The sequence below is a fragment of the Nicotiana tabacum genome, chromosome 4 (genome assembly GCF_000715075.1).
Source record: "Nicotiana tabacum cultivar K326 chromosome 4, ASM71507v2, whole genome shotgun sequence".
NCBI lineage: Eukaryota > Viridiplantae > Streptophyta > Magnoliopsida > Solanales > Solanaceae > Nicotiana > Nicotiana tabacum.
In genome coordinates this window covers 53683139-53710580 of record NC_134083.1, presented here as the reverse complement: position 1 = coordinate 53710580, position 27442 = coordinate 53683139, and the positions used below count along the sequence as shown (strand labels likewise).

The following is a 27442-nucleotide window of genomic DNA, read 5'->3' as shown; positions in this document are numbered from 1 at the left end:
CTTAAGCTTCCGTTTTGGGGACCAAGTGTCCCAAATCACTCCAAATCATCCGATAACTGAATTCAACCACGCACGCAAGTCAACACACATAATAAGAAGCTACTCAGGGCCTTATGCCGTCAGGCGGGGCTTAAATTCTTAAAACGACAAGTCAGGTCGTTACAATGAAGTTTTATCAAATGAACTAAATAACTTCAGCATCCACTAGAATGAAGTTTTAGCTTCAACATGAAACAACTTCACGCTACATTAGCATGAAGTTTTAGCTTTAACGTGAAACAACTTCATGCTACATTAGCATAAAGTTTTAGCTTGTATTTGATTAAAACTTCAGACTTCAACGTGAAGCAACTTTATTTTATATCTTTCATGCATTAAATTTGAAGTTTTGAAAAGTTTTTGAAGATATATAAGTAAAAACTTCAAGCTATATCCGTCAAACAACTTTATGCAAGTGTGATTAAATGAGCGTTAATTGAATTCTGATTTTTTTTTTTAAGTTTAAAACTTAAAAAGCATGACGAATTACGAAAATAATTGCAGAAACATATATCATGGAGATCAATCAGTTTCACAAACTAATTCGAATTCTGAAGATGAATTGCAATACTTACAATGTATTTTGTAATTTTGAATTTGGAATATGAATTTGGTTCAACTTTTTGGTTTTTTGATAAAGCTGATGAGAGGAGAGTAGATTTGAGGAGGGACGGAGTGATGGAGGAGAACGCGATTAATGCGTGATGTAACTTCTATATTTTTTATTAGGGGTATAATTATCATATTATTATGATTTTTTTGTTAGCTGGCTACCAAATTAATAATTTTTTAAAATAGGTTACATGTTAAAAAGTAACACAAATATATGGTACGACTGCAAATACAGATTAATGGGACACGTCTGCAATTACCGGCCCACAAGTGAAAAAAGCAAAAAGGACAGGCGGGCAATTGCCGTTTCATAACCGGGAATTCCCAGTATTTAGAATTTTGTAATCCCAAACGAAAATTTCGAGCTTCGGAAGGAGTAGTATTTTTAGCATCTTCAATTCCAAATTGCGCCCGCATTTTCCCTCTTTAACATTTCAAGTTCTAGATCTGTATCTTCAAACTTCTCTCTCTCTCTCTCTCTCTCTCTCTTACATTCAATCTTCTCCTACAGAGAAAAGAACAATCCCCAAAACCAAAAACCCCAAACTAGGGTTTTACCACTCGTTTACTGCTGCTCAGTAGTATTGTTTCTTCTATGGCGTCCGAGAAAGAAACCCTAGAAGATCAGAAACCAGAAGAGGTGACGGAGGAGAAATCTTCCTTACAAGAACAAGAAGAAGAGAAAAAGACAACCGAAGCAGGGGAGGAGGAGAAAAAAGATGAAAAGCCAGAGATTAAAGCCCATGATGAGGATGAGAAAGAAGAAGACAAAGAGGAAGTAGATGAAATGGAAGTAGACAAAAAAGAAGCGGAAGAAGACGAATCAGAGCAGGAGGAGGAAAAAAAGGAATCAGAGGAGGAGGAAAAGCAAGAGAAAACACCAGTGAAGAAGGGCAAAAAGAAAAATAGTAGCAAAAGTGAGGGAAAAAAAGGGAGTACCGAAGAGCCAGTGACACCAAGCTCAAGGCCGGCAAGGGAAAGGAAAACTGTGGAGCGCTACTCTGAGTCTTCGGGTGCTAGAGGTTCGACGCCTAAGCCATTGTCAATTAGGAAGGTATCATTCTGAATGTTCTGTTTCTAAAATTCTTGATTTTTTATTTTTCAGTTGATATCAAATTTAAGGATTTGTTTCTTGTTTATCGTCATGACTTCCTAACTAATATTCAGCAGTATCTTTTTAGATTTTAGGTTCAAACTAGAGAATAAATGGCAGTGTAAATAGTTGATTTGCAATTTCAGTTATGATGCGAATTTCCTCTTATGAATCAGTGTGTTTAAATGCAGGGTAGTGGTACTCAGCTGAAGGACATCCCAAATGGTATGATTTCACTTCTGCTCGAGCATTTTGTTTTCCCTCTTAAATGGTTAGGCTTACATTTATTAATGGTTTAATGATTGATTAATCAATTTGATTCCTTCCAGGCAAAAAAAAAAATGTTTTGATTTTTGTCATTACTCGATGAGTGTCACTGAGATTGTAATTTGACTGATATTTTGATATACTCCTTCTGTTTTATTTTATGTGATGGTATTTGAGTGGATGTGGAATTATGATTTTAATTTGGCCTTTATATTATATTAGTGATACAACAATGACAAACAAACCTAGTGTATTCCACAAATGGGGTCTGGGTAGGTTAGAGTGTATGCAAACCTTACCCCTACCTTTTAGAAGGCATATTATATTAGTGATAGTGGAAGAAAATATTGAAAATAGTGATTGATGAATTTGTTGGATGAAAACATCATTTACGTTGTTGAAACTTATGAAAGTTGTATACAAACTGGATGGTGTCAAACATCTTTGAATGTCCAAAATAGGAGCGTCATATGGAAGTACTTCTTTGCCAATTAAATTCTTGTTTCATGAGTTTGTTTTGGTAGCATCTTCTTTTTCTGTTGCAACAATTGATTCATTCTCAACACTGCTGGAGTCTGGAGACCAACATATTTTTGTCAACGTGCAGAACAACCAATTTTGCTAGACTCGTAGTGCTCTAATTCTTTTTACCCGGATAAGTTTCTATCTTTTGAAGTGATAATTTTATTTTATTTTGATAACCGTGATGTCCGGGCCAGCTTGCGCGCACCTTGACTAATTCCACGTGATACCTGCCACCTCCCACCAGCATCATGTACCACGTAACTCTATCCACCAAGGCTTGGATAGATGGGAAGAAATCACCTAGTATTTGCCTCCGCTGGGATTTGAACCTAAAACCTCATGGTTCTCACCCACTTCGCTTTTGAAGTGATAAAATTGATTCTGTGGATTTTGATTTTGTACACATTTGGTGTACTTTGCAGTGGGCTTCTTACATAGATCTTGGTATAATGGACAAATAGCGCGGAAGTAGGTATATACACAATCTTTAATTTGACACATTTAATTTGATTCACAGGGACCACGAAGAACCGAGTTCAAGTAAAGCAGTGTTTACTTGCATAAATAAAAATGTAAATCTTTACAAAAGGTTTCTATTTGTTTATCTGTTGACTCAGATACTGCATACTATCTAGTTATGAGTCCAATGTTATGATTTACTTAATTATAGCTGCGTGATATTGAAGCTTGATTTTCTATCTCTGACATCTTCAATATTTTGAAATTTTCAGTGGCTTATAAACTATCCAAGAGAAAACATGATGACAACCTGCAGATACTACACAATATTCTTTATGGCAAGAAAACAAAGGTCAGGATCATCTTCTTAATTATGAACTCCTGAACATTACATCTAGAGATGCTATCTCTCATGGTTTGACATCTTCAACTGTGTGAGCGTGTTTGTTTGAGGTTGGGGGGCTATGTGTATAGGGCTTGGTCTTTGCTTGTTTTATTGCAAGGCTTTGATGATGTCTTTGGCATTTTACCTCTGCAGGCACATAGTTTGAAGAAAAACATAGGGCAGTTTTCAGGATTTGTTTGGGTTGAAGATGAGGTACTTTTGCTTCTATCTCTTTTCTATCTTGTGATTGAATCTTCCTTTTGCTTTCTTTATATATTTACATGTGAAATGTGCGTAATCAAGTGATTACCTCAAGTTACTAAATGATCCCTTAATTGAATGTGTGATCAGATTATCTTTTGCCTACTTTATTTTATCAAGCAGGAAAAACAAAGGGGGAAAGTCAAAGAGAGGCTGGACAAGTGTGTTAAGGAGAAGCTACTGGATTTTTGCGATGTCCTCAATATTCCAGTGATTAAATCTGCTGCAAAGAAGGCATGTATTGCAAATGAGTCTTTGTCAACCGTGTGATCCACTGCAGCAAATTTTATTACCTAGTTTTTTCCCGATCAGTCATTTTACTTGTATCAATTTTCAGGATGAGCTCTCAGTGAAATTATTAGAATTCCTGGAATCTCCTCATCCTACAACAGATTCCTTGCTTGCTGATAAGCAACAGGTATGCTGAATCTTCTCTCTCTCTCTCTCTCTCTCTCTCTCTCTCTCTCTCTCTCTCTCTCTCTCTCTCTCTCTAATATTTGTGAAGTTGTAACTTTTGTGTTCTTTTTAATGTTAGAAGGGTAAGAAGCAAAAGGGGAAGGGCACAGCTGCCAAAAGCACAGGTTCCTCAGATAAAACTACTGGGAAATCAGTAAAGGTTCTCTCTCAATCTCGTCCTTCTCTTCTCAAGGCATTCATTCCAACTGGCACATTCAGCTAATGGCAATGTTTAAAAGTAGCTAGAACTTTCTGTAGCTGATAGCTGCAATTAAGTTCTCTGAGCTTCAAACAACTGACAATCTAAATGAACCTAAGAGCTTAAGAGAGGAGATGGAAATGAAGTAAGATATTTGTTAAGGGTCATGCTAACTAGTGCCACTATGGCGTTGGTTAAGAAACACTAATTATCTTGTAATTTGCACTGTGGATTTATTGCATATTAGAATTAACAAGTGCCAGCCTCAAGCAAGTCTTTGACTACGCTAGCATGTGCTTCCTCTCTTTCCTTTTTCCAGTTCTGTGTTGTCTCCTGTCTCCAGTTTAAACTCTTCGCTACTACTAGAGAGATCATTTAACTTGTCAAGCTGCATGTAGTATCAATCTCTTTTTGTTGCCTTTCTTCTTTTGTAGCATGACTAGTTAAGCTAGGTTATGGTCTGGTCTTCACCATTTGTTGACACGAGCTATCAGTCAGTTTGAGTACGCTGAAATATTATTAGTGGCATTTGGTTGGAGGAATGAAAATTATTTTGCAGGCATTGTTTGCGTACACGGTTTTGAAAAAAGGGGATTTTTTTTCCGGTGTTTGAAAAGTTTCAACTTCTTTGGAAAATTGAAAAACTAAGTGGGCGTATGGACATAAGAATTGTAAAATTCCAAAATAGGGGGAAAAAAATTTCAAGTGAAAATGGTATTTGAAATTTAGAGTTGTGTTTGGACATGAATATAATTTTGGGTTGTTTATGAAGTTTGTGAGTGAAAATTTTGAAAAACATTTTTTTGGAGTTTTTCAAATTTTCGAAAATTTTCAAAATGCATCTTTAAGTGAAAATTGAAAATTTTATGAACAAATACTGATTTCGAAAAAAGTGATTTTGTTTTGGAAAATAGGGAAATTTTTTTAATGTCCAAACGGGCTCTAAAGAAAATTGAAGGTCAAAGCAGAGCCCACCAAAGAAGTTTCAACTCTTTGGAAAGTTGAAGAAAAGTTTCAACTTCTTTGGAAAATTGAAAAAAGCTTGTTGCGGTTTTCCAATCAAAACCAACAAAGTTACCTGCTACTAGCATGTTTTAAACTTTTAATGCTTATGTTGGTACACATGCTTCACAATTGGAACTATATCTTTTAGTAGCAACAAACCCCTCACATAGTAGAAATGTGAAATGGAAAACATGTAATAAAAGGAAGTGAGATGAAAGAACACACCATGATGCCTAAGGGTGGCAAGTGGGCCGGTCCCAAATTAAACGGGCCAAACGGTCCTTGGCCAAACAGTTTTTTGTAGGGACCGGCCCGGAACCGGGACCGTTTGGTCCCGGGCTAAATGGGCTATATGGGCCCAACAGATTTTTTTAAAAAAAATTAAATAGAAATTAGAGACAAAAGGATGTTAAAATTATATATAGTTCTATAAGATGTAGTGCTATATTAATACTTAAGTTGTAGCAACAACAACATATGTATACATATGCTATATTAATGTATACATATTAATGCTAAATTATATCATGTTTGCTGGTTGGTGGACAGAAGACATTTATCGAATAATTAACACTGATCTTGAGAATCTTATCGAGCAATCAAGAAAATTCTTGTGCTTTGCAAATTATTTTATAATAATGTTTAGAGCCCTGTGAGACGTACATAAAGCAAACCAAAGTTAACTGAAAAATTAATTAAATAAGTTAACAACTTGATTATTACTATATTCTTAATCAATATCTCAAATCTTATTCTTCACTTACTGTCCAAATACATGTAATTAACACATGCCAAGGATGAGAAACAATTAGACAGCAATTAAGTAAAGTAACCTTTTTTAACTTACTTTTCCCTTATTTTTACTATTTTTTAACATCTTATTCTTTTTAGAAAATCTCTACTTCTTTGGATGCTTTTAAGAAAAGATATGAAATGATTCACTTAAATTCAGTTAGCCTGCAACCATTTCCAAGTTTAGTACTCCTATTTAAATCACCTTTTGATATTGTATTTAAGAAGAGTTTGAATTCGAAAAATGCCATTACATGAAATATTTACAGTCAGAAAGTTAAAGATAATACTTAAGTTGTAGCAACAACAACATATGTATACATATTAATGCTATATTAACATATGCTATATTAATATATGCTATATTCATATGTTGTTGCTAAAACTTAAATATTAATATATATAGTACTACATCTAATAGAACAATTTTTTTTCTTTTCTTTTTTTTTAAAAAGTTGACCGTTGGAACCGTTTGGCCCGCGAAGGGACCTGTCCGGTCCCGTGCAGGCCAAAGCATAGGACTGCCCAAGAGACTGGTCCAGGCCCACTAAAACCGGTCCTAACGGTCCTTGCCCGCGGTCCCGGGCCGGTCCTGGGCCTAGACCGGCCCACTTGCCAGCGTTAATGATGCCTATAGCTTGAATCCACCTGTTGAAACTTGAAAGTCTGCTTTATGGACTGGTTGTTGGTTACTGGATATGTGAGCGACTAGTGTTTTTGTTTGCACAAGTAAATAGGTTGGGCAACTTAAGAATAACTATTTTTTTGGATGAAGACAATAAAATGATGGTACAGAAATAATCTCTATAGTGTACATTAAGTCAATTAATCAGTTTTAACTCTTTGCCTTTACACTCTACTCAAGGAGAATCTGTTCAAACTTTTGTGACAAATAAAAAAGTTATAGTGTATCAGAATAAAAAAGTTATAGTGGTTATTATCATCATGATTTTGGTGAGTACTAGCAAAATATGTAAATTATTCAACTGAAGCAACTAAGTTATCCATACATTTGTAACTTAGACTTGAACTACATTTCGAAGAGAAATTTAGGCACTGCTTTATATTTTCTGTTGGATTCAGTCGTTGGCAGGGGATGCATGTTATTATGCCTTTGGCTTTGTCAATATTTCTAAACACTTTATGTGACAGTTATACACCAACATCTATGGGTTTTGACAGCTCATATTGGCAAATTTTGATGTTTCTGTTGTCAAGGGATGTTTTGCTGTTACTTTTTCCATGAATGTCTGCCATAGTCCTCTGACTGCTGAAAGGTTGTCTGACTTCTTTGTCATGTCCAAAGCAGAAGGATCAGAAATCTGACATTGGGGTGAAGCGCAAGCGGTCATCAAAAATTGAAGAAGAAGAAGAAGCTGATGATGAACCATCAGATACTAGAGATGTCTCTGAGAATGATGATGAAGCTGCTAAAGAAGGAAGTGATCAGGAAGAGACTACTTCCGAGAAAGATGAGGAACAAGAGGAAGTGGAAGAGAAAACCAAAGACAAGTCTCATGAGAAGGTTTATTCAAAGAAGAGTTCAAAGAAGGATTCTGGGAGTAAAGCTGTAGAGAAGTCTAAGGATATGGAAAAGGGCAGCCCTGCTAAGTCTTTGAAAAGCTCATCAAAATCTACCAAAGAGACTTCTGGTTCAGCTTCCAAGAAAGGTGCTTCTGCTGCGGATTCAGTATCTAAACCCAAGAAACAAAAAGTTGAAAAGAAAAGTAAAAAAGAAGAAACTGAATCTGCGAAGGAAAAATCTTCGGGCAAGAGACAATCAAGCAAGTCTATTGCAAAGGTTTCTGAAAAGGAAGGTACAACTTGTTTTTTTTTTTCCAGTTAATACTAGTATAATATACGTGCTTCCATTCTTCTCTATGATGAAAAACTAAAGAGCTTCAGGTTTAGTTTTTTGAGATATTGTTGTTAAGAGCGATGTTTCAGGATACACTGTGCCTTATCCTTTTCTCAAAATGAGTATTCTGATAGTTTTATGTATCTTCCACATTTGTGACTGTATCCTTATTCTAGGATTTACAGATCATTACACCAAACAGTCTCTCTTGTTAGTTTTGTGTATCTTCCACATTTGTGACTGTTGAACCTTTTGGAATAGGAAAAGGGAAAAGTGTAAAGAAGGCCAAAGCAGAGCCCACCAAAGAAGAATTGCATGCAGTAGTAGCAAATATTCTTAAAGAAGTTGATTTTAACACTGTAAGCCGTACTTCTTTTACTACTTATCAAACAAAAAAGTTTTAAGTAGTGCTTGAGCTTCATACTGATCATGTTCTTGCACTACTTGAATGCAGGCAACTTTATCTGATATTATCAGGAAACTAGGTGCGTTTTTTCAAATTCTCATTCTACCTGCTATTCAAGATTCTGTTGTACTGATCTCTCATTTTTTAACCTTGTTTACTGGGGCTTTATTTCAGGTAGCCACTTTGATGTGGATTTGATGCACAGAAAAGCAGAGGTGAAGGCAGTAATCACTGAAGTAATAAATAGCATGAGTGATGAGGAAGAAGAGGAGGATGAAGCTGAAGGTGGTGATGATGCAGAAAAACATGAAGGAGGTGATGGTAGTGATGCTTGATTTGTCAAGTAGAAAGATTTGCTACCCATACGAGCTTTGTTAATTGTTCTGATTTGCATGTTGTCCTCTGTATAGACATGTAAGCGAGAGAATTTATACTGTTAGTTAGAGGATATACAAATGGTGGCCTCACTAGGATAGTGTGTAAGATAGGCATTTCTGTGTTAGCTAATCTGTAGATGTAACTGTTAGGATTTCCTTATCCCATCTCTTGCTGATAATCAGGGTTTGAGCTTGTACTTTTTAATTTTTTTTAGAACTATTGCAGATTGCCAGAAGTTAGATATGGTGAATGACTATAATAATCTGTATCATGTGTACTGCTGAATAAAAGATCAAAAAAACTGAGGGTTTACGTAATAATTGCTATTACTGTCTTTTTTACGTTGAGATTGTTTGGTCATTGATTTGTGTTTAAACAACATTGTACTTGTATTCAGAAACTAGAGGTGGGAAAATAGGTCTAGCAGGCTCATTTTGAAGCCGAACTTGGCAGATGTTTAAGAATCTGATTTTGTTAATCACGTCTATTTTTGGCTTTGGCAGGTCCACCAAATTTTGGAAATTATAAAATTTACCACCTAAGGATTTTGTTGTTGTTGTTTGACTATCCCAAAGTAGATGGAATTGTTTAACTCCATAACAACACTGTTAACAACCTGCACAATTAGGCAGAACAAACTGGAGTTAGCATTTGATTTGACTACAAATAAACTAACTACTATGATAATATTAATTGCAGAAACTATTTGGCATGCAATTGACATCTCTTAATAGAGCAATTGTCTAGCGGTTTTAGTCCTTCTCTGTGGTGTTCTAATGATTGCCATGTTCAAAATTCACTTGGAGCAAATTAAAAGTGCGCTTGTTCTTGAGTTGTTTAAACTTGTAATAATCCTGAATGTACAAAACTGAAGTTTTTACCTCATTTGTCCCAAATTAAGTGCTTTACATGCTATTATCATGTTTTGTAATGTATTCTTGAAAATTATGTCTATACATATTTAGTTTCGGAAAATAAACTGATAATCTTCCTGGTTGATTTCAAAAGCTTATACAAATACTTGCTTCATAAGAACTGCAGATATAATTCTTCATTCAATTGTTTAGAGAATTGTCAAAGTAATGACTGACAATTTGGCAATTGCCTTCAAGCTATTGCTTAATTTTTTTCCTGCAACTATAGCAAAGGATTTTAGCAATCTTTTCTTTTTTCAACAAAAAAGTCCACAATCATTTTTTCGTGTATAGGAGTTAAACCATTTTTTAATTTCCTAACCTATTCTGCTGATTAATAAAGTAATTCATCTTTATCCGTGGGCCTCAGAACTCATATAGAGAATGAGAAACTCCAAGCAATTTGCAGGCAGCGCCCACACAGAGAAATCGATGAATATAGCCTTGAATAGAAGAATATGATCTAACAAAAATCTTTTGTATTTTAAATTTAGATCTCTTATGTGTGAAAAAACAAAAAAAAATAAAAAAAACAAAAATTTTAAACGTCCACACAAGACTCGACGTGAGATCCATGATAATATAAAACTCTTAACAATAAGCAAAGAGTCCAACTTGGTTACATGGAAACCATAAAATAAGTCAAAAGATCAAGGTCCCATTTCCCTTGAATTACGTAATGTGAAGATTACTATGCTGATTACCCATTTTAGTACTCAACTCTTAAACCTTCTATTGCAAGAAAAAAGTAGTAACTTCCAGTCCATGTTACCTCTGGCATTACACCATGATTTACACCAACTATATTTTCATGGAGGATTTAAACGAATACAATTGAAGTTGACACATGTTGTATTCGTTGTGTGTTTGAATAGAAGTGATATTAAGGCTTTGGGCAGTGAGGCCATTGCCTTAGGCCCCCAAATTTTGAAGGCCCCCAAATTTATTTTAAATTCTTATTATTATTGTTACTATTATATATTATATAATTTATATAAATAATTAGAATAAAAAAAGTGTTACAGTATATATTTTTTATTACTTGATTGAGGCTATTTTATACAATAAATTTATAAATTATGATAATTTTCTTCCCTCATTAATTAGTATATTTGACAAGAGTGGGTTGCTCTAAGTGGTGAGCACCCTCCACTTCCAATCAAAAGGTTGTGAGTTCGAGTTACCCCAAGAGCAAGGTGGGGAGTTCTTGGAGGGAGGGAGCCGAGGATCTATCGGAAACAGGCTCTCTACTCCAGGGTAGGGGTAAGGTCTGCGTACAAACTACCCTCCCCAGATCCCAATAGTGGGATTAAGGGCCTCCGAATATGGTTTCGCCTTAGGCCCCGAGATCTGTTGAACCGCCCCTGGGGGTAGGTTTGCGTACACACTACCCTCCCCAAATTCACGTTGTGGGATTACACAGGGTTTGTTATTGTTGTCGTCGTCTTTTTCTAGATGAGAACATAATATTAAGAAAGAGGATTTAAAATGACAGAAGCTGCTATATCTGAAAATATGACCTATTGCTGCATAAAATATTAGACCAATTCAAGTCATCAGCAGAATTTGGAGGCCAACTCTACCAAACTCTACCAGTGTTTCCTTCAGTCCTTACGCCAGATATTGTAAATTGGTAACATTTGGTTTTGGGGCCAGTAGCCTACCACACCCACATGACAATAGCAAAATCTTTCTTAGAACTTATTTTTCAAAGCAAAACACTTCAAAAATAAAATTAGAACTTCATTTTTTGGGGGGCTTAGTCTTCTCTTCCACCATTAAGACAGCTTATGAATAGCTCTAAATATAAAAACAGCACCTGCAGTCTTTTTCAGTAGTACATCTTTGTTAACCAATTCTCAACAAATAGCCAATTATTCTACTCATGCATTTGCTATATAAATATTTCCAGTACTCATTTATCTCCACACCAACAAGTATACCATTCTAAGCCTCAAAATTAGAACATTAATTACACATTTCTGTCTTATAGGTAATTTTCACTTTTTTTGTACTCTTATTTTCTACTAGTTATTTCATGCCATGCCACTTAAATCCCTTAACGTTCTTTTCTTTCCTTATTTTATACAGGATTTTTGAACTTGCAAAATGGAGAATGGTAAAAACAATGTTGCTTTTGAGCTCATTGTGAAGCAAGGAGAACCAACTTTGGTTTCTCCAGCAGAAGAAACAGACAAAGGACTATATTACCTATCCAATCTTGATCAGAACATAGCCGTCCCCGTTCGAACAATTTACTGCTTCAAATCAGAGGAAAAGAGGAATGAGAATGCTGTTGAAGTAATCAAGGAAGCTTTATCAAAGGTTCTTGTTCACTATTATCCACTCGCTGGGAGATTGACAATAAGCCAAGAAGGGAAACTTATAGTGAACTGCAGTGGAGAAGGGGCAGTTTATGTTGAGGCAGAAGCAAATTGTAGCATAGAAGACATTGGTGATATTACTAAGCCTGATCCTGTTACACTTGGCAAGCTTGTTTACGATATTCCTGGTGCTAAAAACATACTAGAAATGCCTCCCCTGATTGCTCAGGTACTATATATGTTTCTTTTGTTTATTTGGAGAATTTTGTTTAAAAAATGCAAAGATGCTACATCTTGGATTTAAACCTGCACTCTAAATCAACTTTATGAGCTACATTTGTCGCTACACTAGAAGCTTCTCTTATGTCAAGGGATACAACAATCAATACACACACACACACACACACACACACAATTTGCATAGTATCATTTTCCGACGAAGGGGATTCAATTGAACCCCCTACAGACCATGTAACTTTTCCCTTGGCATAGTCACTTGTGCAATTCTGGTATATGCACTTGTGTCCATCACACAATCGCCTGACCAAATCTAGGATAAAATTTCTCAAAAAGTTATCAAAACTTCATTTTGAGGACCACTTATTACATAAAGGTTATTCACTAGGATCTTTAATAAGTATTGGATTCAGAACTAAAAAGCATCAAGGATGCTAGAGAACAGAAGAAGAAAGACCAATTCATAGATACTAATAGTATGTTTGTTTCTCCAGAGATACTGAGTGATAATTTTGTCTATTCAGGTGACAGGGTTCAAATGTGGGGGATTTGTGCTTGGTTTGTGCATGAACCATTGCATGTTTGATGGGATTGGAGCAATGGAATTTGTGAATTCTTGGGGTGAAACTGCCAGAGGTGTACCAATCAAAGTCCCTCCATTCCTAGAGAGGAGCATACTCAAGGCTAGAAATCCACCAAAATTTGAATATGCTCACAACGAGTTTGCTGAAATTGAAGATATATCAGACTCTACTAAGCTGTACCAAGAAGAAATGCTATACAAGTCCTTCTGTTTTGACCCTGAGAAGCTAGAGCAACTAAAAGCAAAAGCTAAAGAAGATGGAAATATTACCAAGTGCACTACATTTGAAGCTCTTTCAGCTTTCGTTTGGAAAGCGCGAACTCAGGCATTGCAAATGAAGCCTGATCAAAAGACAAAACTTCTCTTTGCAGTAGATGGAAGATCCAGATTTGATCCCTCAATTCCAGAAGGATATTTTGGAAACGGGATCGTGTTAACTAATGCACTCTGTAATGCTGCAGAGATAGTTGAGAATCCACTTTCTGTTGCTGTGAAGTTGGTTCAAGAAGCTGTTAAAATGGTGACAGACAGTTACATGAGGTCTGCTATAGACTATTTTGAAGCAACAAGAGTTAGGCCATCTTTAACTGCTACTCTTCTCATTACTACTTGGTCTAGGCTTTCTTTCCACACTACAGATTTTGGGTGGGGAGAGCCAGTTGTATCAGGGCCTGTGGCTTTGCCCGAGAAGGAAGTTTCTCTGTTTCTTTCCCATGGGAAAGAGAGGAGAAACATCAATGTGCTTCTTGGATTGCCAGCTTCAGCTATGAAGACATTTGAAGAACTCATGGAGATCTAAACAGCCATATAGCAGCTTTCATTTGCCATGAAATTTGATATATTTAATGTTGAGTTATTGAGTAATTGGTTATGTTTTACTTTGTGCTATTATTATTTCATTGATCCCCAGAAGAAATTCAGAGCCTGCTGATATATACTGTTACTAAAGTGGAGGAATGTAGACAGGATCTTATATGTATTTCAGAAAGAAAAATGGGGAGATGTGCTATGACACTTGTATTGTTATTTCTTTTTGGCATCAATTGATGCTCTTTTGCTTGTTTCTAAATATCCTTTTAATCTCCATTCCGTTGAGATCAATAGTGGTTCTCTACCAAACCACCTAACTGACAAAAGGAAAAGGAAGTATATTAATTAGAGGAAATTCAAGGTAATACTCATCCTGAAAGGTCCATACTTTGAGGTCACAGTTCCAGTAGGTTGTATGATATGATCATGATTCATAGAACAACATTTCATGACAATGATCAAGAAAGGCTTAAAATCTTCTTACTCGTTAGAAAATCCAAGATTGATCTTTGATTTCATTTTGTCTTTCTCTCGACAGTTCTAAAACCCATAAAAGGAATGAAAGCAAGCAAAAGTCAAAACGTCTAACAGAACCATAGTAGTAAAAAATCAGAATCCAGAAAAACTAACAGAATCAGAGGTAAAGGCAATCAAGAACTCAGTTTGAACACACTAAGGGCAACCTCCCAAGGATGAACACCTCCTTTATAAGCTGAAAGTTACATACTTTAAATTCCTCATTCCATTTGACAATCCCATCTTCCTTTATAAAATTCTTCTTGTCATTCCTCTTTGTGAGGGCTCAAAGTCAAACAACTACCCTTTGAGCCCTACCACTCGATTTCGACTATCGATCTTTCAAAATCTTAGACACCCACATGCTTCTCTGACAAAAAGCTGAAACCTTTGAGACAATTAACAATGATTTTAGCCTCAAATTTCTTGGATGATAGTGATGGCTTTTACCTTGGATGTGGACAAAGCTCATTAAAAGTTTAAAACTATGTCAAAGAAACTGTCCAATCTCCTCTCTACTCGATAGAAGCCCCTTGGCTGCTTCCTGAAAGTGCTCAAAACCTAGCAGAATGGCTTGGATGAATGATAAGATAATTCCATTAGTTTAAGATATGTTTATATCATAGTTCCCAAATCATGCAACTCTCCTTCAAGATTTGACGACCTGGAGAACACCAAAAAACCAAATGATTAAAAAAAAAAATAACATCTGCCTAAAAAACTGTTGGTTAGAAATAAATACACATTTTAAAGATGCTGATTTTTGTTTCTTAATATTTACCTCTTTGTGAAATGAACACTTGATCCAGTGGAATTCATAAAGAACATGCTTGTTCACTTTTCAAGCTGAAAGGGATGAAGGCCTTGTCTTAGTGCTAAAACCAAGCGACATGCTTCTAGTTTAATCAAGCCCTCCTCTGTTCTCTTTCTCTTAAATAAATCTCACGTGTGTGCATACTAGCATAAGATGTTTTTTTAATTCAAAGAGACTGGCGGTATCTGTGATCTTCCCTTTTCCTTTCCCTCTTAGTCAACATGACAAGCTGGAAGTTACCCGTAGATAGTTCTTTTACCATTATGCAGGCTGTAATAAATACGATGCTTCTGGAGATGTGCTGGCAAGAGGAAGGCAAGAATACCAATGTAAAACATTGCACCTCCCGGCGAAAATTCACTATGTTGTGTTCCAAAGCCAAAAGTTCTTTTATGAAGGACATAAATCACCTCTTTGGATAGTACTGCTGAATCTTTCTAACCACCATGTCCATGTTAAGATCAAAATGGATTCACTATGTCTTCTCTAATATTTTCCTTGAAAGTCTTTGGAAGAAATTTCAATTGAGCCAAAAATGACAGAAAAACATTCTGATTAAGAAACAAATACCAATCAGTGATTTGTTCTTTTTACACAAATGAAATAATATCTCACGTTGTCCGTTTACGGCATTTAACATATTGCTTTCGAAGTTGCAATAATTAGTAATATTATGATGTTTCTTTTCCTAAATCATCAGTAACATCATCACCACTGTCTTCTTCATCTGTGTACTTAGAGTCACTGCTGCAATCATCATCGTAGTCCACACTTTCTTCTCTCTCCTCATCTTCGCTAACTGTCTCTTGAACTGTTGAATGATCTCCTTCATTCTCGACGTTGTCTCTTCTCACAGCAGCTATTTCATCATCGTCTCCCCGCCTTCTATAATTAACTAATTCTTTATCCATATTGGCTTTCCTTGGACTCATCAAAACCAACTCAGCCAGCCTTCTCCTAGCTAAATACAGATCATTTGGCTCAATCAACTCTCCCTTCCTATAAGCCTCCCTGAGAAACACCGTATGCAATTTCCCCTGATTTCCCCTTGTCGAGATATAAAATATTCCCTGATGCTGAAGGAGAAAGTCCTTCAGCTTCTTTGGCAAATCCATCGCCAACCTAAAATGCGCGATTCTCTCCAAAGTAATCTTCTTTTCAACCGTCAATGACAGCAACTCATGAATAGTGGCCACTGCTCTCTTCTCCATCCTCTTCTGTGCCTCGAGCGACCTCAAATCATAACCCGAGATATCCTCATAAGGCGACCAATAAGGCAGCCTTTGCCATTTCCAAACAGCAATCTTATAATACTTCCCAATCTTGAAACCTGGTGGGAAATTCACCCTAAAATAAAACCTCACATTCTCTTCTTCACCACCCTTTTCTCTATACTCTTTCTCCCTAACTCTCTCCACGGCACAAACAGCTAACATCGGGTCTTTCTCTACAACCTCAATGTACTTGTTCCTAGTCTCTTTAGCATCAAACAATCTAAAATACATAGGATACTTCAAAACAACAGAAAACTCAAAATCATCAGGTAAACCAAATTCTTTCCTTGCAATCCTAACATGTTCTAGCCTTAATCTCCCCGTATTAGAAAGCATTAGAAGCTTTCTTAAACGGGTTACAGCTTCAGGTAATTGAGCTAAAAGAGCTAATTTTTCTTGCTCAATTTGAAGCAGTGCTTTATGGGTGAGCCTGCAATAAAGTATTCTCTGAACTGGGTGTTCGAAAACCTCAAAAACATGAGGGAATTTGAGAATAAACTTGCCTGCTTCGTATTGTTTGAACCCGAAACGGCGAGCGAGCATGTCAAGGCGAGAAATAGGGATCATTGAATTTGTCTGAGTGAGGAGCTGTTCTTGGAATTTCATGACTTTGCGGATTTTTTTTTCAATTTCCATGTAATCGTCGTAGCCGTGGTCGCGAACGCGCTGTTGGTTTCTGGGTATGGAAGTTGACTGCGACATTTGTTTAGTGGATTGTAAGAAAAGTGGTGGGATCCATGTGAGGGAATTGAAGGGTTTGGATTTGGATTGTAAGAGCTTTGTAGAAATTTTAAGGAAAATGTGCATTTTGATAAAGTTTTTGAATTTAGGGTTTAGGGGTTTTACAGGGAAGATTTGCAGCAGGAACAAGAGCGGGAGTTCTTTTTCCTTATGTAGGGTGCAATGTGGATTGATCGAAAACATATAGGGTAATTTTAGTAATTATAGAAATATTTCTGGAGGAAATTGCAATTTTTCACGGTCAAACTGTAACAAGTTTAACTAGGAATAATTGATTACAATACTATTTTGTATCTTTAACTTTGCTGGAAAAGATTGGAATACTTTACGTTCTGGATATAAATTGTGTTAGTGTATCTAACGTGAACTATATGCCGCGGCGGAAGTAGAATTTTTATTAAAGAAATTCAAAAAATAAAAAAAGTAAATGCACAAAAAATTTAAAGTAATTTAATATTTAATATATATATAAGATTTAACATCATATATACGGTGTAAATTTCGAGCGAAGGGATTAAACTAAACCCCTTTCTCCATTCTAATAGAATAAACGTGTAAGATCATGCCACGATTTCGAATTCTACTTCAAGATATTAAATTGAAGAGCTACTCTTTTTATTTAATTGTGAATAGAAATGGCTATGGATGAAGTAAACGAAGGTAGTTTGGTAGCAAAACGTGTGTTCGATAATATTTGGTTTGATGATAACGAAAAGGGCAATGAATTACAACTTTTTCGCCTATTAATTATTGGATGAGAGCGGCTAGAGTCGTTTTCAAAATAATATATTTTTTAAAGAAAATTTCTCAATAGAGACACGTGGCGTATGGTTCAACTTCAACACATATTTTTTTATTATTATATTTTCACATTGTCATATTTTTACTAAGAAACAAAAAGCAACTCATGAACCTATGTCTTGCTTGTATTTCTCTTTAAATTTTGTTAATTATGTTATAAAATAACGACAATAAAGTAAAGACAAGTATAGAGAAACTGATATATTGTTTAATTTTTAAACTTATATTCATAATGAACTGAAAACTTCTCTATTTATAGAAGAAATGAAGCAGATGTGAGGCTTTTCAGGAAGCAGCTGCAAGGCTTTTCTTTAGCTGCTTGTAAGATGTCTACATGAGCTGCTTGCAACCTGCCTGTTTAATAAGAAGCTGTTGTAAATCATTTCATTGAGTTGCTTGCAACCTGCCTGCATCAGCTGCTTGTAGATAAACTTCAACACAGTACTAAATGGATAATTTTCTTCAGGAAGATTATCTATAGCGGAGTAATGAATGGACATTCACAATATAATATTTTCATAACACTCCTCCTTAGATGTTCATTAAAAGATAATGTGCCTCGTTAAAACCTTATTAGGAAAAATCAAGTGGGAAACATCCTAGTGAAGGAAAACGAGAACACATATTTAGTAATACACATTTTTAGATGCCTCATTAAAAACCTTACAGGAAAAATCCTATGGAAAAAAGCTTAGTAAGGAAAAAAGAGTACGACGCGTATTTCACTCCCCCTGATGAAAACCTTGTTTCAAATATTTGAGTCTCCGCATTCCAATCTTGTATAACATCTTCTCAAAAGTTGGAGTTGGTAAAGATTTAGTGAACAAATCTGATGGATTGTCACTTGAACGGATTTGTTGCACATCGATGTCACCATTTTTCTGAAGAACATGTGTGTAGAATAATTTTGGTGAAATGTTCTTCGTTCTATCTCCTTTTATAAATCCTTCCTCTAATTGGGCTATGCATGAAACATCGTCTTCGTATAAAATTGTGGATCCTTTATCACATTCCAAACCACATTTTTATTGAATAAAATGAATCACTGATCTCAGCTATACGCATTCCCTACTTGCTTCATGAATAGTTATTATCTCATCATGATTTGAAAAAGTAGCAATAATTGATTGCTTTGTAGAGTGCCATGATATGACAGTACCTCCACATGTAAACACGTACCTAATTTGAGATTGAGATTTATGGGATGAGATAAATAAGTTGCATCTGCATAACCAATAAGATCTGCACTACCTTTGTTAATATAAAACAAACTCATATCAAGAGTTCCCTTTAAATATCGCAAAATATGCTTAATCCCATTCCAATGTCTCAGTGTAAGAGAAGAGCTATATCTTTCTAGTAAATTAGCAGATAATGTGATGCCAGGCCTTGTAGCATTAGCAAGATACATAGGTGCACCAATTGCACTGAGATAGGGTGTTCCAGGACCAAGGAGTTCCTCATCCTCTTCTGGAGGTCGGAACGAGTCCTTATTTACTTCAAGTGATCGAGCAACCATTGGTGTACTCAATGGGTGCACTTTGTCCATGTAACAGCGTTTTAAGACCCTTTCTGTATAAGCAGATTGATGCATAAAGATCTCGTCTGCTAAATGTTCAATTTGCAGTCCAAGACAAAATTTTGTCTTTCCAGGATCTTTCATCTCAAATTATTTGTTAAGATATTCAATTGCCTTTTGGAGCTCTTCTAGAGTTCCAACAAGACAAGACTTATGTCATCAACATAAACAACAAGTATAACAAATTCTAGTGCCATTTTCTTTATAAAAATACATGGACAAATAACATCATTTATGTAATCCTCTTTCAATAAATATTCACCAAGGCGATTATACCACATGCACCCAAATTGCTTTAAACCGTACAAAGATCTTTGTAATCTGATTGAATACATTTTTCGAGATTTTGAATTTGCTTCAGGCATTTTAAATCCTTCAGGTATTTTCATGTAAATCTCATTATTAAGTAACCCGTACAGATAAGTTGTATCCATCATATATATTTCAAGCCTTTCACATAAAGCTAAACTGATGAGATATCGAAATATTATGGCATCCATAACGGGTGAATATGTTTCTTCATAATAGACTTCACATTGTTGTGAGAATCCTTGTGCGACAAGGTGAGCCTTGTATCTTTCAACTTCATTTTTGTCATTTCTTTTTCGCATAAAAATTCATTTATGACTAACTGATTTTATACCAGCATGTGTTTGGACTACTGGTCCAAAGATCTCTCTTTTAGCAAGTGCGTTCAATTCTGATTGAATTGCCCATTGCCGTTTTGGCCAATCAGATCTTTGTCGACATTATTCGGCAGATCGGGGTTCAAAATACTCACTATCTTCCATAATGTTAAGTGTAATATTATAAGCAAAAATATTATCCACCACTATTTCAGATCGATTTAAATTAATCCCATCACCAATAGAACTTATTAAAAGATCTTCGCTCACTTGAGTCTCGGGTTCAGTGATTTCTTCGGGAATCCCAGAACTAATCAGATTTTGGGTCTCTTCAGGAAATCCTTTTATAGTATCGTTTTGATCATTTGTCGATTTTCTTTTTCGAGAATTTCGATCCTTAAAACCCAAAGACCTACCACGCTTCAGGCGTGCTTTAGGTTCACTAGTTCTCATGCTAGTAAATGGTCCTACTAGGACATCAATTCGTATAGGTACATTCTCTGCAGGGATATGTGACTTAGTTATCCTTTTCAAATCAGTAAACGCGTATGACATTTGATTTGTTATATTTTATAAACGGATGATCTTCTGGACCTCCTGATTACATATAAGGGTACGTGGATCAAAATGAGATAATGATGAAACTTTCCACGTAATTTCTCTTTTGATTTTCTTTTTCTCTCCCCCTAATTATGGGAAATTTGTTTCATCAAACCGACAATCTGCAAATCGAGCAGTAAATAAATCTCCCGTCAATGATTCAAGATAGTGAATAATAGAGGTTTTTCAAACCCAACATATATTCATAACCTTCTTTACGGGCCCATCTTACTGTGATGTGGTGGTGTTACTAGCACATTTACAGCACATTCAAAAATTCGTAGATGAGCAATATTTGATTCATGACCAAAAACTAATTGTGACGAAGAATATTTATTATAATGTGTCAGTTTGAGACGGATAAGCGATGTTGCATGCAAGATAGCATGGCCCCAAACATTAGTGGGCAATTTTGTTTTCATAAGTATTGGTCTTGCTATCAATTACAGACGTTTAATAAATGACTCTACAAGGCCATTTTGAGTATGAACATAAGCTACAGGATATTTAACTTTTATCTCAACTGATAGACAATAATCATCAAAAGCTTGATATGAGAATTCTCCAGCATTATCAAGGCGAATAGCCTTTATAGGATAATCTGGGAATTATGCCCTTAATCGAATTATTTGGGCTAATAGCTTTGCAAATGCCAGGTTGCGAGATGATAGTAGGCACACATGAGACCATCTTGAAGACGCATAAAATATCTAAAAAACCCACTTGGTGGGTGAATAGGTCCACATATATCCCCATGTATACATTCTAAAAAGGCAGGGGATTCAATGCCAACCTTCATTGGTGATGGTATAGTAATCATTTGCCTTGATAACAAGCATCACAAGAAAATTCATTATTTGTAAGAATCTTCAGGTTCTTTAATGGATGCCCAATCGAATTTTCAGTAATTCGTCTCATCATTATTGATCCAGGATGGCCCAAACAGCCATGCCAAAGCACAAAAATATTTGAATCAGTAAACTTCTAGTTTACGATAGAGCGTGCTTCAACTGTACTAATCTTTGAATAGTATAAGCCAGAAGATAAAGTTGGTAACTTTTGTACAATACACTTCTGGCCCTAAACATTATTTGTAATACAAAGATATTTCATATTCATTTCATCTATTGTCTCAATATGATACCCATTTTGGCGGATATATATAAAACTCAACAAGTTTCTTCGGAACTTGGAGGAGAATAATGCATTGTCTATTATAAGTTTTGTTCCCTTAGACAGAAATACAGTAGCTCTTCCAGAGCCTTCAATCAAACTTATATTACCAGAAATTGTTGAAACATTTATTTTTTCCTCATGCAAATAAGAAAAGTATTTCTGATCTTTGAATATGGCATGAGTTGTTCCACTATCAATTACACAAATATCTTCATGATTGGTCTTTGATCCAAACATAATTTGAGGATTATCCATATTCTTCAAAATGACATAAACAAAATAAATATGATAGTAAATATCATTAGCAAAGCATAACTTTTATTTATGTACAATAATTATATAACTATACTTTCTACTACAAACAACAAAAAATAAAATATTTATATTTCTACAGATTTATCACCGATCACATGACTTGTTTTTCCTTCTGGGAGTGCAAACTAATCAGCTACATTCAAATGCATGAAGTCTAAATTATCTTCAAAAATGAAATTTGCTTCAACATTTTTCTATGTCTTCTTCAGGGAGGCTTGATAAAGCTCAACCAGGTGCTTTGGCGTACAACAGGTACGTGACCAGTGCCCTTTTCCGCCACATCTATAGCATGCATTTTCTGCATTTGTTGCTTGCACCGCTTCATGCTTTTGTTCCTTCCTTTTCCACTGCCGGTGGTGAGGAGGGTTTTTTGGTGCATTATTGTTATCATGATTAAAGTTTCTTCCCCGACCACGGCCATGACCATGACTAGGGCCATGACCTCTTCCACGCTTAGCTTGGTGAAAGTTCGTCTCATTCACTTTAGGGAATGGACAAGAATCAGTAGGTCGGATTTCATGGTTTTTCATTAATAGCCCATTATGTTGCTTGGTGGAAGTTCGTCTCATTCACTTCAGGGAATGAAAAGTGGTGAAAGTTTTCTCTAACATATCATGATCAGTAATATTATCACCACACAATTTTAATTGGAAAATAATTCTAAACATAGTAGAATTATACTCACTGATAGATTTAAAATCTTGTAGTCTTAGAACAGTCCAGTCATAACGTGCCTGTGGAAGAACGACCATCTTCAGGTGGTCATATCTATCTTTTAAATTATTTCACAATATGATTGGATCTTTAATAGTGAGATATTCCATTTTCAAGCCTTCATCAACGTGCTGGTGTAGGAATATCATTGCTTTGGCACGGTCTTGGTTTGATGCTTGATTTTTGTTCGTGATGGTGTCTGCCAGACCCATCGCATCAAGATGAATTTCAGCATCAAGCACCCAAGATATATAGCTTTTGCCCGATATATCCAGGGCTACAAATTCAAGTTTAGAAAGATTTGACATTATTTAGAAAAAGAAAGTTCGTACATCTGATACTTTTAAAGTATTTTCTCGAGATGGCAGAGTATCATGCTGATAACGTGTTATAAAATAAAGACTGTAAAGTAAAGACAAGTATAGAGAGAAACTGATATATTATTCTACTTTCAAACTTATATTCATAATGAACTGAAAACTCCTCTATTTATAGAATAAAGGAAGCATCTGCGAGGCTTTTCAGGAAGTAGCTGCAAGGCTTTTCTTTAGCTGTTTGTAAGTTGTCTGCATGAGCTGCTTGCAACATGCCTGTTTAATAAGACGCTGCTGCAAATTATTTCATTGGGTTGCTTGCAACCTGCCTGCATCAGCTGCTTGTAGATAAACTTCAACAGAGTACTAAATGGATAATCTTTTTCAGGAAGATTATCTATAGCGGAGTAATAAATGGATATCCACAATATAATATTTTCATAACAAATTATAATATTTAGTTCGTTTGATCAAAAAAATAGGATGAATAATAGATGACACTTGTCGGACATGTATTTTCTCCCATTACATATAATTCTTATATATAATTCATACAAGTTAAGTATAACTAATTATATGTTCTTGTTGCTTTGACTATTCATATCTTATTTGTATGGAATTTCTTTTTAAAAGGGTAACTCGCGGCAGCTATAACCTCTGTCAGAGCCTCAGCCCTTCGAGTGAGCACTCTGTGGTGTGCACTGGGTAAATCTTTTCGTGTGTAATAGTGTGCAAACCACAAAAAATATTGGGACCCATAGACAAAGAACATGAGAGAGGGAATTGTAAAGTCGGCACACGTTTCCTTTGTGCATTATAATATGCACAAGCCAAGTCATAGATTAGGAGTCACTGTAGTCAGCGTCTTAGAGGGTGTTCGATTGGGTTTTAAACTAGTTAAATCAGCTTTGAATTTTTTTTTATTGTTTAATAAAGTTAAAAAGTATTTAAAATAAGTTAAAAAATATTCAAAACAAGCCAAAAACAATAAGTTGGGCAACCCCAACTTATTACTTTTTGGATTAAAAGTTATTTCTACTAAAAAACCGCTTTTTTTTTTAGGTCAATCCAAACGGACTCAATCAATCTCCAAAACTATTAGTACTACTATATTCGAGGGTGTCTAAATAAAAGATTGTGTAGATTGCAATTATATATGTACAGAAGGACGTGCAAATTGACAAATATGGTGTGCATTAATTATTTCAAAGCTTATGGGTCTCATCTATTTGGTCCACCAAATATTGATGTTAAAGGACCACCAAAAGACACAATTTGAATTTGGGCGAAAGAGCATGAGAGTCCTTTTATATGTTTATTATCAAAATTCAAAAGTTATCACCTATGCCCTCTCACTCTCACTATCTTTTGTCCCCTTTAGTTGTCAATTGCATTAATATGGTAGCAAATATATAGCCATTTCTGTTGACTCAGACCACCCAATCCTGTTTAAATAAACACTACTAGACTGTTTTCTATATAGTACCTCGTGGCTAGCTAGTTGGCTCATTACATTTCATGCACCTAACAAAGTAACAAATAACAATTACTTCCTCTCTAAAATGTCTAACTACTGTGAAAAAAGGGATATAATCAAAACTAGGTGTAAAAATCTGACTCAAGAAATGTCTTCCTTAACACGTAGCAAACTTTGGTTAATTTTAGCAGGTTTGAGAATGTAATTATATTAACCTTGAGTGCATGCGCTTATGATAATTTCAGAATCAGTTGATTGATAGATGCGTAGGTGAAATTAAATAAAGTGGCCATCTGCCTAAGGGAAAATTATTTCTTACACTACGTAAAAAAAAAAGACTTTCTATATGCAAGTGAAGGAAAAAAATAGAAGACTTGTCGAATAGACACCTCAAACATACAGAAAAGAGGTAGGAAAATTAACCAAACACCATTTATTATTTGTTGCACAGTATATTTTGAGACTCATAAATCACATGCAATTTTCTGCATGTAAGCATCTTTACATCTCTTCCATAATATGCCTTAGCGGCGGCAAAATGGTTTTTAAAAAAATTTGATCCACCCATATTATTCATTAAAAATGGATTGGATAATAAACGGGTCAAATATGGATAATAACCACATTATCCACTTAGAAAATGAATAATTAATGGATAACTAATGAATTTAACTTTTATATTTGTAAAACCTCAAATTGGGGGTTCCTCAAGTTTGGGAGACTAGGAATTCTTCCAAAAGTGATCATATTCAAAAAGCCATGGATAATATAGATATCCATATTATCCGTCAGCTAACCCGTTTTTTATCCGTATTAAATATGGGTTGGATCGGATAATTTATCCATTTTTTGCATTATCCATTTTCGACATGCCCATATTTGATCTGACCCGCCCATTTGTCACCTCTTAATATGTATATAAGATCAAATTAAAGTTGGTGAAGGAACTGCTTTCTTTAGTCGGCTTTTATCTTCGAACAACAACCTAGTGTAATCCCTCAAGTAGGGTGTCACAACGCAAAATCTAACCATGGTCGTGATGGCGCCTATCGTGTTACAAGGCAAGCCTATTTTCCAAAGTATTACTACTAAATCGATTATAAAAATTTAATAAAATATTTGAATTTTTTTTCCATAAACTAAATCAATTCTAAATATAATTATAGAAAATACGGAAACGAGCCCCAAATATCGGGGTGTTACTAAGTCATGAGCATCTAAAACTATGAACTAGGATATATAACTGTCTAACTGTCAATACAGTCTCAAAAGAAGAATGATAAAAGGAGTAACAAGGTCATGCGGACGCTAACAGTTACCTTGCAGTCTCCAAAGATAGCCGGCCTGAACTCAACGATCGCCGCCTTCTAAGTTCTAACTCACCTGGATCTACACATAAAGTGCACGGTGTAGTATGAGTACAACCGACTCTGTAGTAACAGAAATAACTAAGGAACTGAGCAGTAGTGATGAGCTAAGCAGAATAATCCAATTATTATTTTCACAATTAAGTACAAACAGTAATAGACAGGTAATTTCATAAATCAGTAAAACTACAAGGAAAATTAACAGGTAAATGCAGCAACATCAAAAGTAAATACAACCTCACAGCAATGTCACTCCATCACTCAACACTCACACTCAGCACTCAACGCTCAACACTCTGCGCTCACTGGGGGTGTGTACAGACTTCGGAGGGGCTCCCAAAGCCCAAGAGCTAAGCACAGACAACTCACGTGCCATCATATCAATACCTGAATCTGCACGGTCAACTCACGTGCTACGCGGATAACTCACGCGCTATGGTATCAATACCTGGACCCGCACAGTCAACTCACTTGCGTGCTCTCTTTATTCTATAGATGCGCTCCTGGGAAGGGAAGGGGTAGTGGCCCTCTACTTAAGGCGGTTGGGTTGGGCATAATGCTGTCATTCGCTGCTACGCAGACAACTCACGCGCTATGGTATTAATATCCTCACAACCAGGCCACCGACCTCACTCAATGATGTACCTCACTAGCCTCGCCATCATCAACAAATAAGGGAACACAGCCCACATCAAGTATCACAACATATTAGCAAATAATAGAGACTGAGGTAAACATGTACAATAATTTCTATGACTGAGTACAAATAATGTGAGCATGAATAAAGCCTAAGCATGATCTCTAACATAAAGGCGGACAAGTTCAACAACAAGTAACTACGTAAACTCAGATGATGACCATGAGGCCTCACGAGACGGACCAAGTCTCAATCCCTCGAGGTATACACCCACACGCCCGTCACCGCGTGGGTATCACCTCCAAACAGTCACACGATATCAAATTCTCCGGGTTATACCATCAAAGCCAGAGTTAAAATTGTTACTTACCTTAACAACGTAAAATCCTATTCCGGGATGCCCTCGTCTCTGGACTCGGTCTCCAAAAGCTCCGAATCTAACCAAAAATCAGAATACTACTATCAACATAGTCTAAATAACCGAATTCCATAATAAAAACTACATAAATATGCTAAAAATCCGAAATCGGTAAAAACCCGACCCACGTCTCGAAATTAGTCAAAAATGACAGAATAATAAACCTCGTCCTCTCCCGAGTCTAACCATATAAATTCATTAAAATCGGACTCCATTTGGTCCCTCAAATCTTCACTTAAACTCTCCAAAACTCAAACCCTAACTCCCTCAATTTCACTTTGAAATCATCAATCAAATCCCAAAAACGAAGATGGATTCATGAAATATAATTAAAATTGAGTATAGAACACTTACCCCAATCCTTATGGTGAAAATCGCCCCCAAAATCGCCCAAATCCGAGCTCCCCAACTCAAAATATGACCGAATGAACAAACCCTCATTTTATATATTTTTTTGCCAGTTATTCTGC

The 27442-nt window shown here is 35.7% G+C and overlaps 3 protein-coding genes across 6 annotated transcripts; 2 read left to right on the top strand and 1 right to left on the bottom strand.

Moving 5' to 3' along the window:
* Window positions 1-988: 988 nt before the first annotated feature.
* On the top strand, window positions 989-9052 carry LOC107787982 (DEK domain-containing chromatin-associated protein 1). Of its 4 annotated transcripts, none has more exons than XM_016609615.2 (11): window positions 989-1705; window positions 1936-1969; window positions 3268-3347; window positions 3534-3593; window positions 3765-3875; window positions 3979-4059; window positions 4180-4257; window positions 7403-7910; window positions 8213-8310; window positions 8406-8436; window positions 8532-9052. In XM_016609615.2, exons 1-11 carry the CDS (start codon window positions 1247-1249, stop codon window positions 8690-8692), a joined length of 1701 nt encoding a protein of 566 aa, XP_016465101.2. In that variant the 5' UTR covers window positions 989-1246; the 3' UTR covers window positions 8693-9052. The 4 variants fall into 4 exon arrangements, with proteins under 4 accessions (XP_016465101.2, XP_016465099.2, XP_016465098.2 ...); XM_016609613.2 differs by having other exon boundaries at window positions 993-1705; window positions 7400-7910; XM_016609612.2 differs by having other exon boundaries at window positions 993-1705; window positions 4177-4257.
* A 2460-nt stretch (window positions 9053-11512) lies between these two features.
* LOC107787984 (omega-hydroxypalmitate O-feruloyl transferase-like) lies at window positions 11513-13836 on the top strand. Its single transcript, XM_016609617.2, has 3 exons — window positions 11513-11642; window positions 11741-12202; window positions 12735-13836. Exons 2-3 carry the CDS (start codon window positions 11759-11761, stop codon window positions 13590-13592), a joined length of 1302 nt encoding a protein of 433 aa, XP_016465103.1. The 5' UTR covers window positions 11513-11642; window positions 11741-11758; the 3' UTR covers window positions 13593-13836.
* Window positions 13837-14069: 233 nt separating this feature from the next.
* On the bottom strand, window positions 14070-17103 carry LOC107787983 (protein ROOT PRIMORDIUM DEFECTIVE 1). The gene is made up of 2 exons (XM_016609616.2): window positions 14901-17103; window positions 14070-14783 (listed from the first exon to the last, which is right to left on the bottom strand). Exon 1 carries the CDS (start codon window positions 17012-17014, stop codon window positions 15605-15607), a length of 1410 nt encoding a protein of 469 aa, XP_016465102.1. The 5' UTR covers window positions 17015-17103; the 3' UTR covers window positions 14070-14783; window positions 14901-15604.
* Between the last annotated feature and the right edge of the window lie 10339 nt (window positions 17104-27442).

Coding starts and splice junctions, on each gene's coding strand:
- LOC107787982 (XM_016609611.2), top strand. CDS start 1,247: ATGGCGTCCGAGAAAGAAACCCTAGAAGATCAGAAACCAGAAGAGGTG. Junction 4,060..4,176: donor TGCTTGCTGATAAGCAACAG/GTATGCTGAATC, acceptor TTTTAATGTTAG/AAGGGTAAGAAGCAAAAGGG. Junction 4,258..7,399: donor CTACTGGGAAATCAGTAAAG/GTTCTCTCTCAA, acceptor TCATGTCCAAAG/CAGAAGGATCAGAAATCTGA.
- LOC107787984 (XM_016609617.2), top strand. CDS start 11,759: ATGGAGAATGGTAAAAACAATGTTGCTTTTGAGCTCATTGTGAAGCAA. Junction 12,203..12,734: donor TGCCTCCCCTGATTGCTCAG/GTACTATATATG, acceptor TTGTCTATTCAG/GTGACAGGGTTCAAATGTGG.
- LOC107787983 (XM_016609616.2), bottom strand. CDS start 17,014: ATGCACATTTTCCTTAAAATTTCTACAAAGCTCTTACAATCCAAATCC.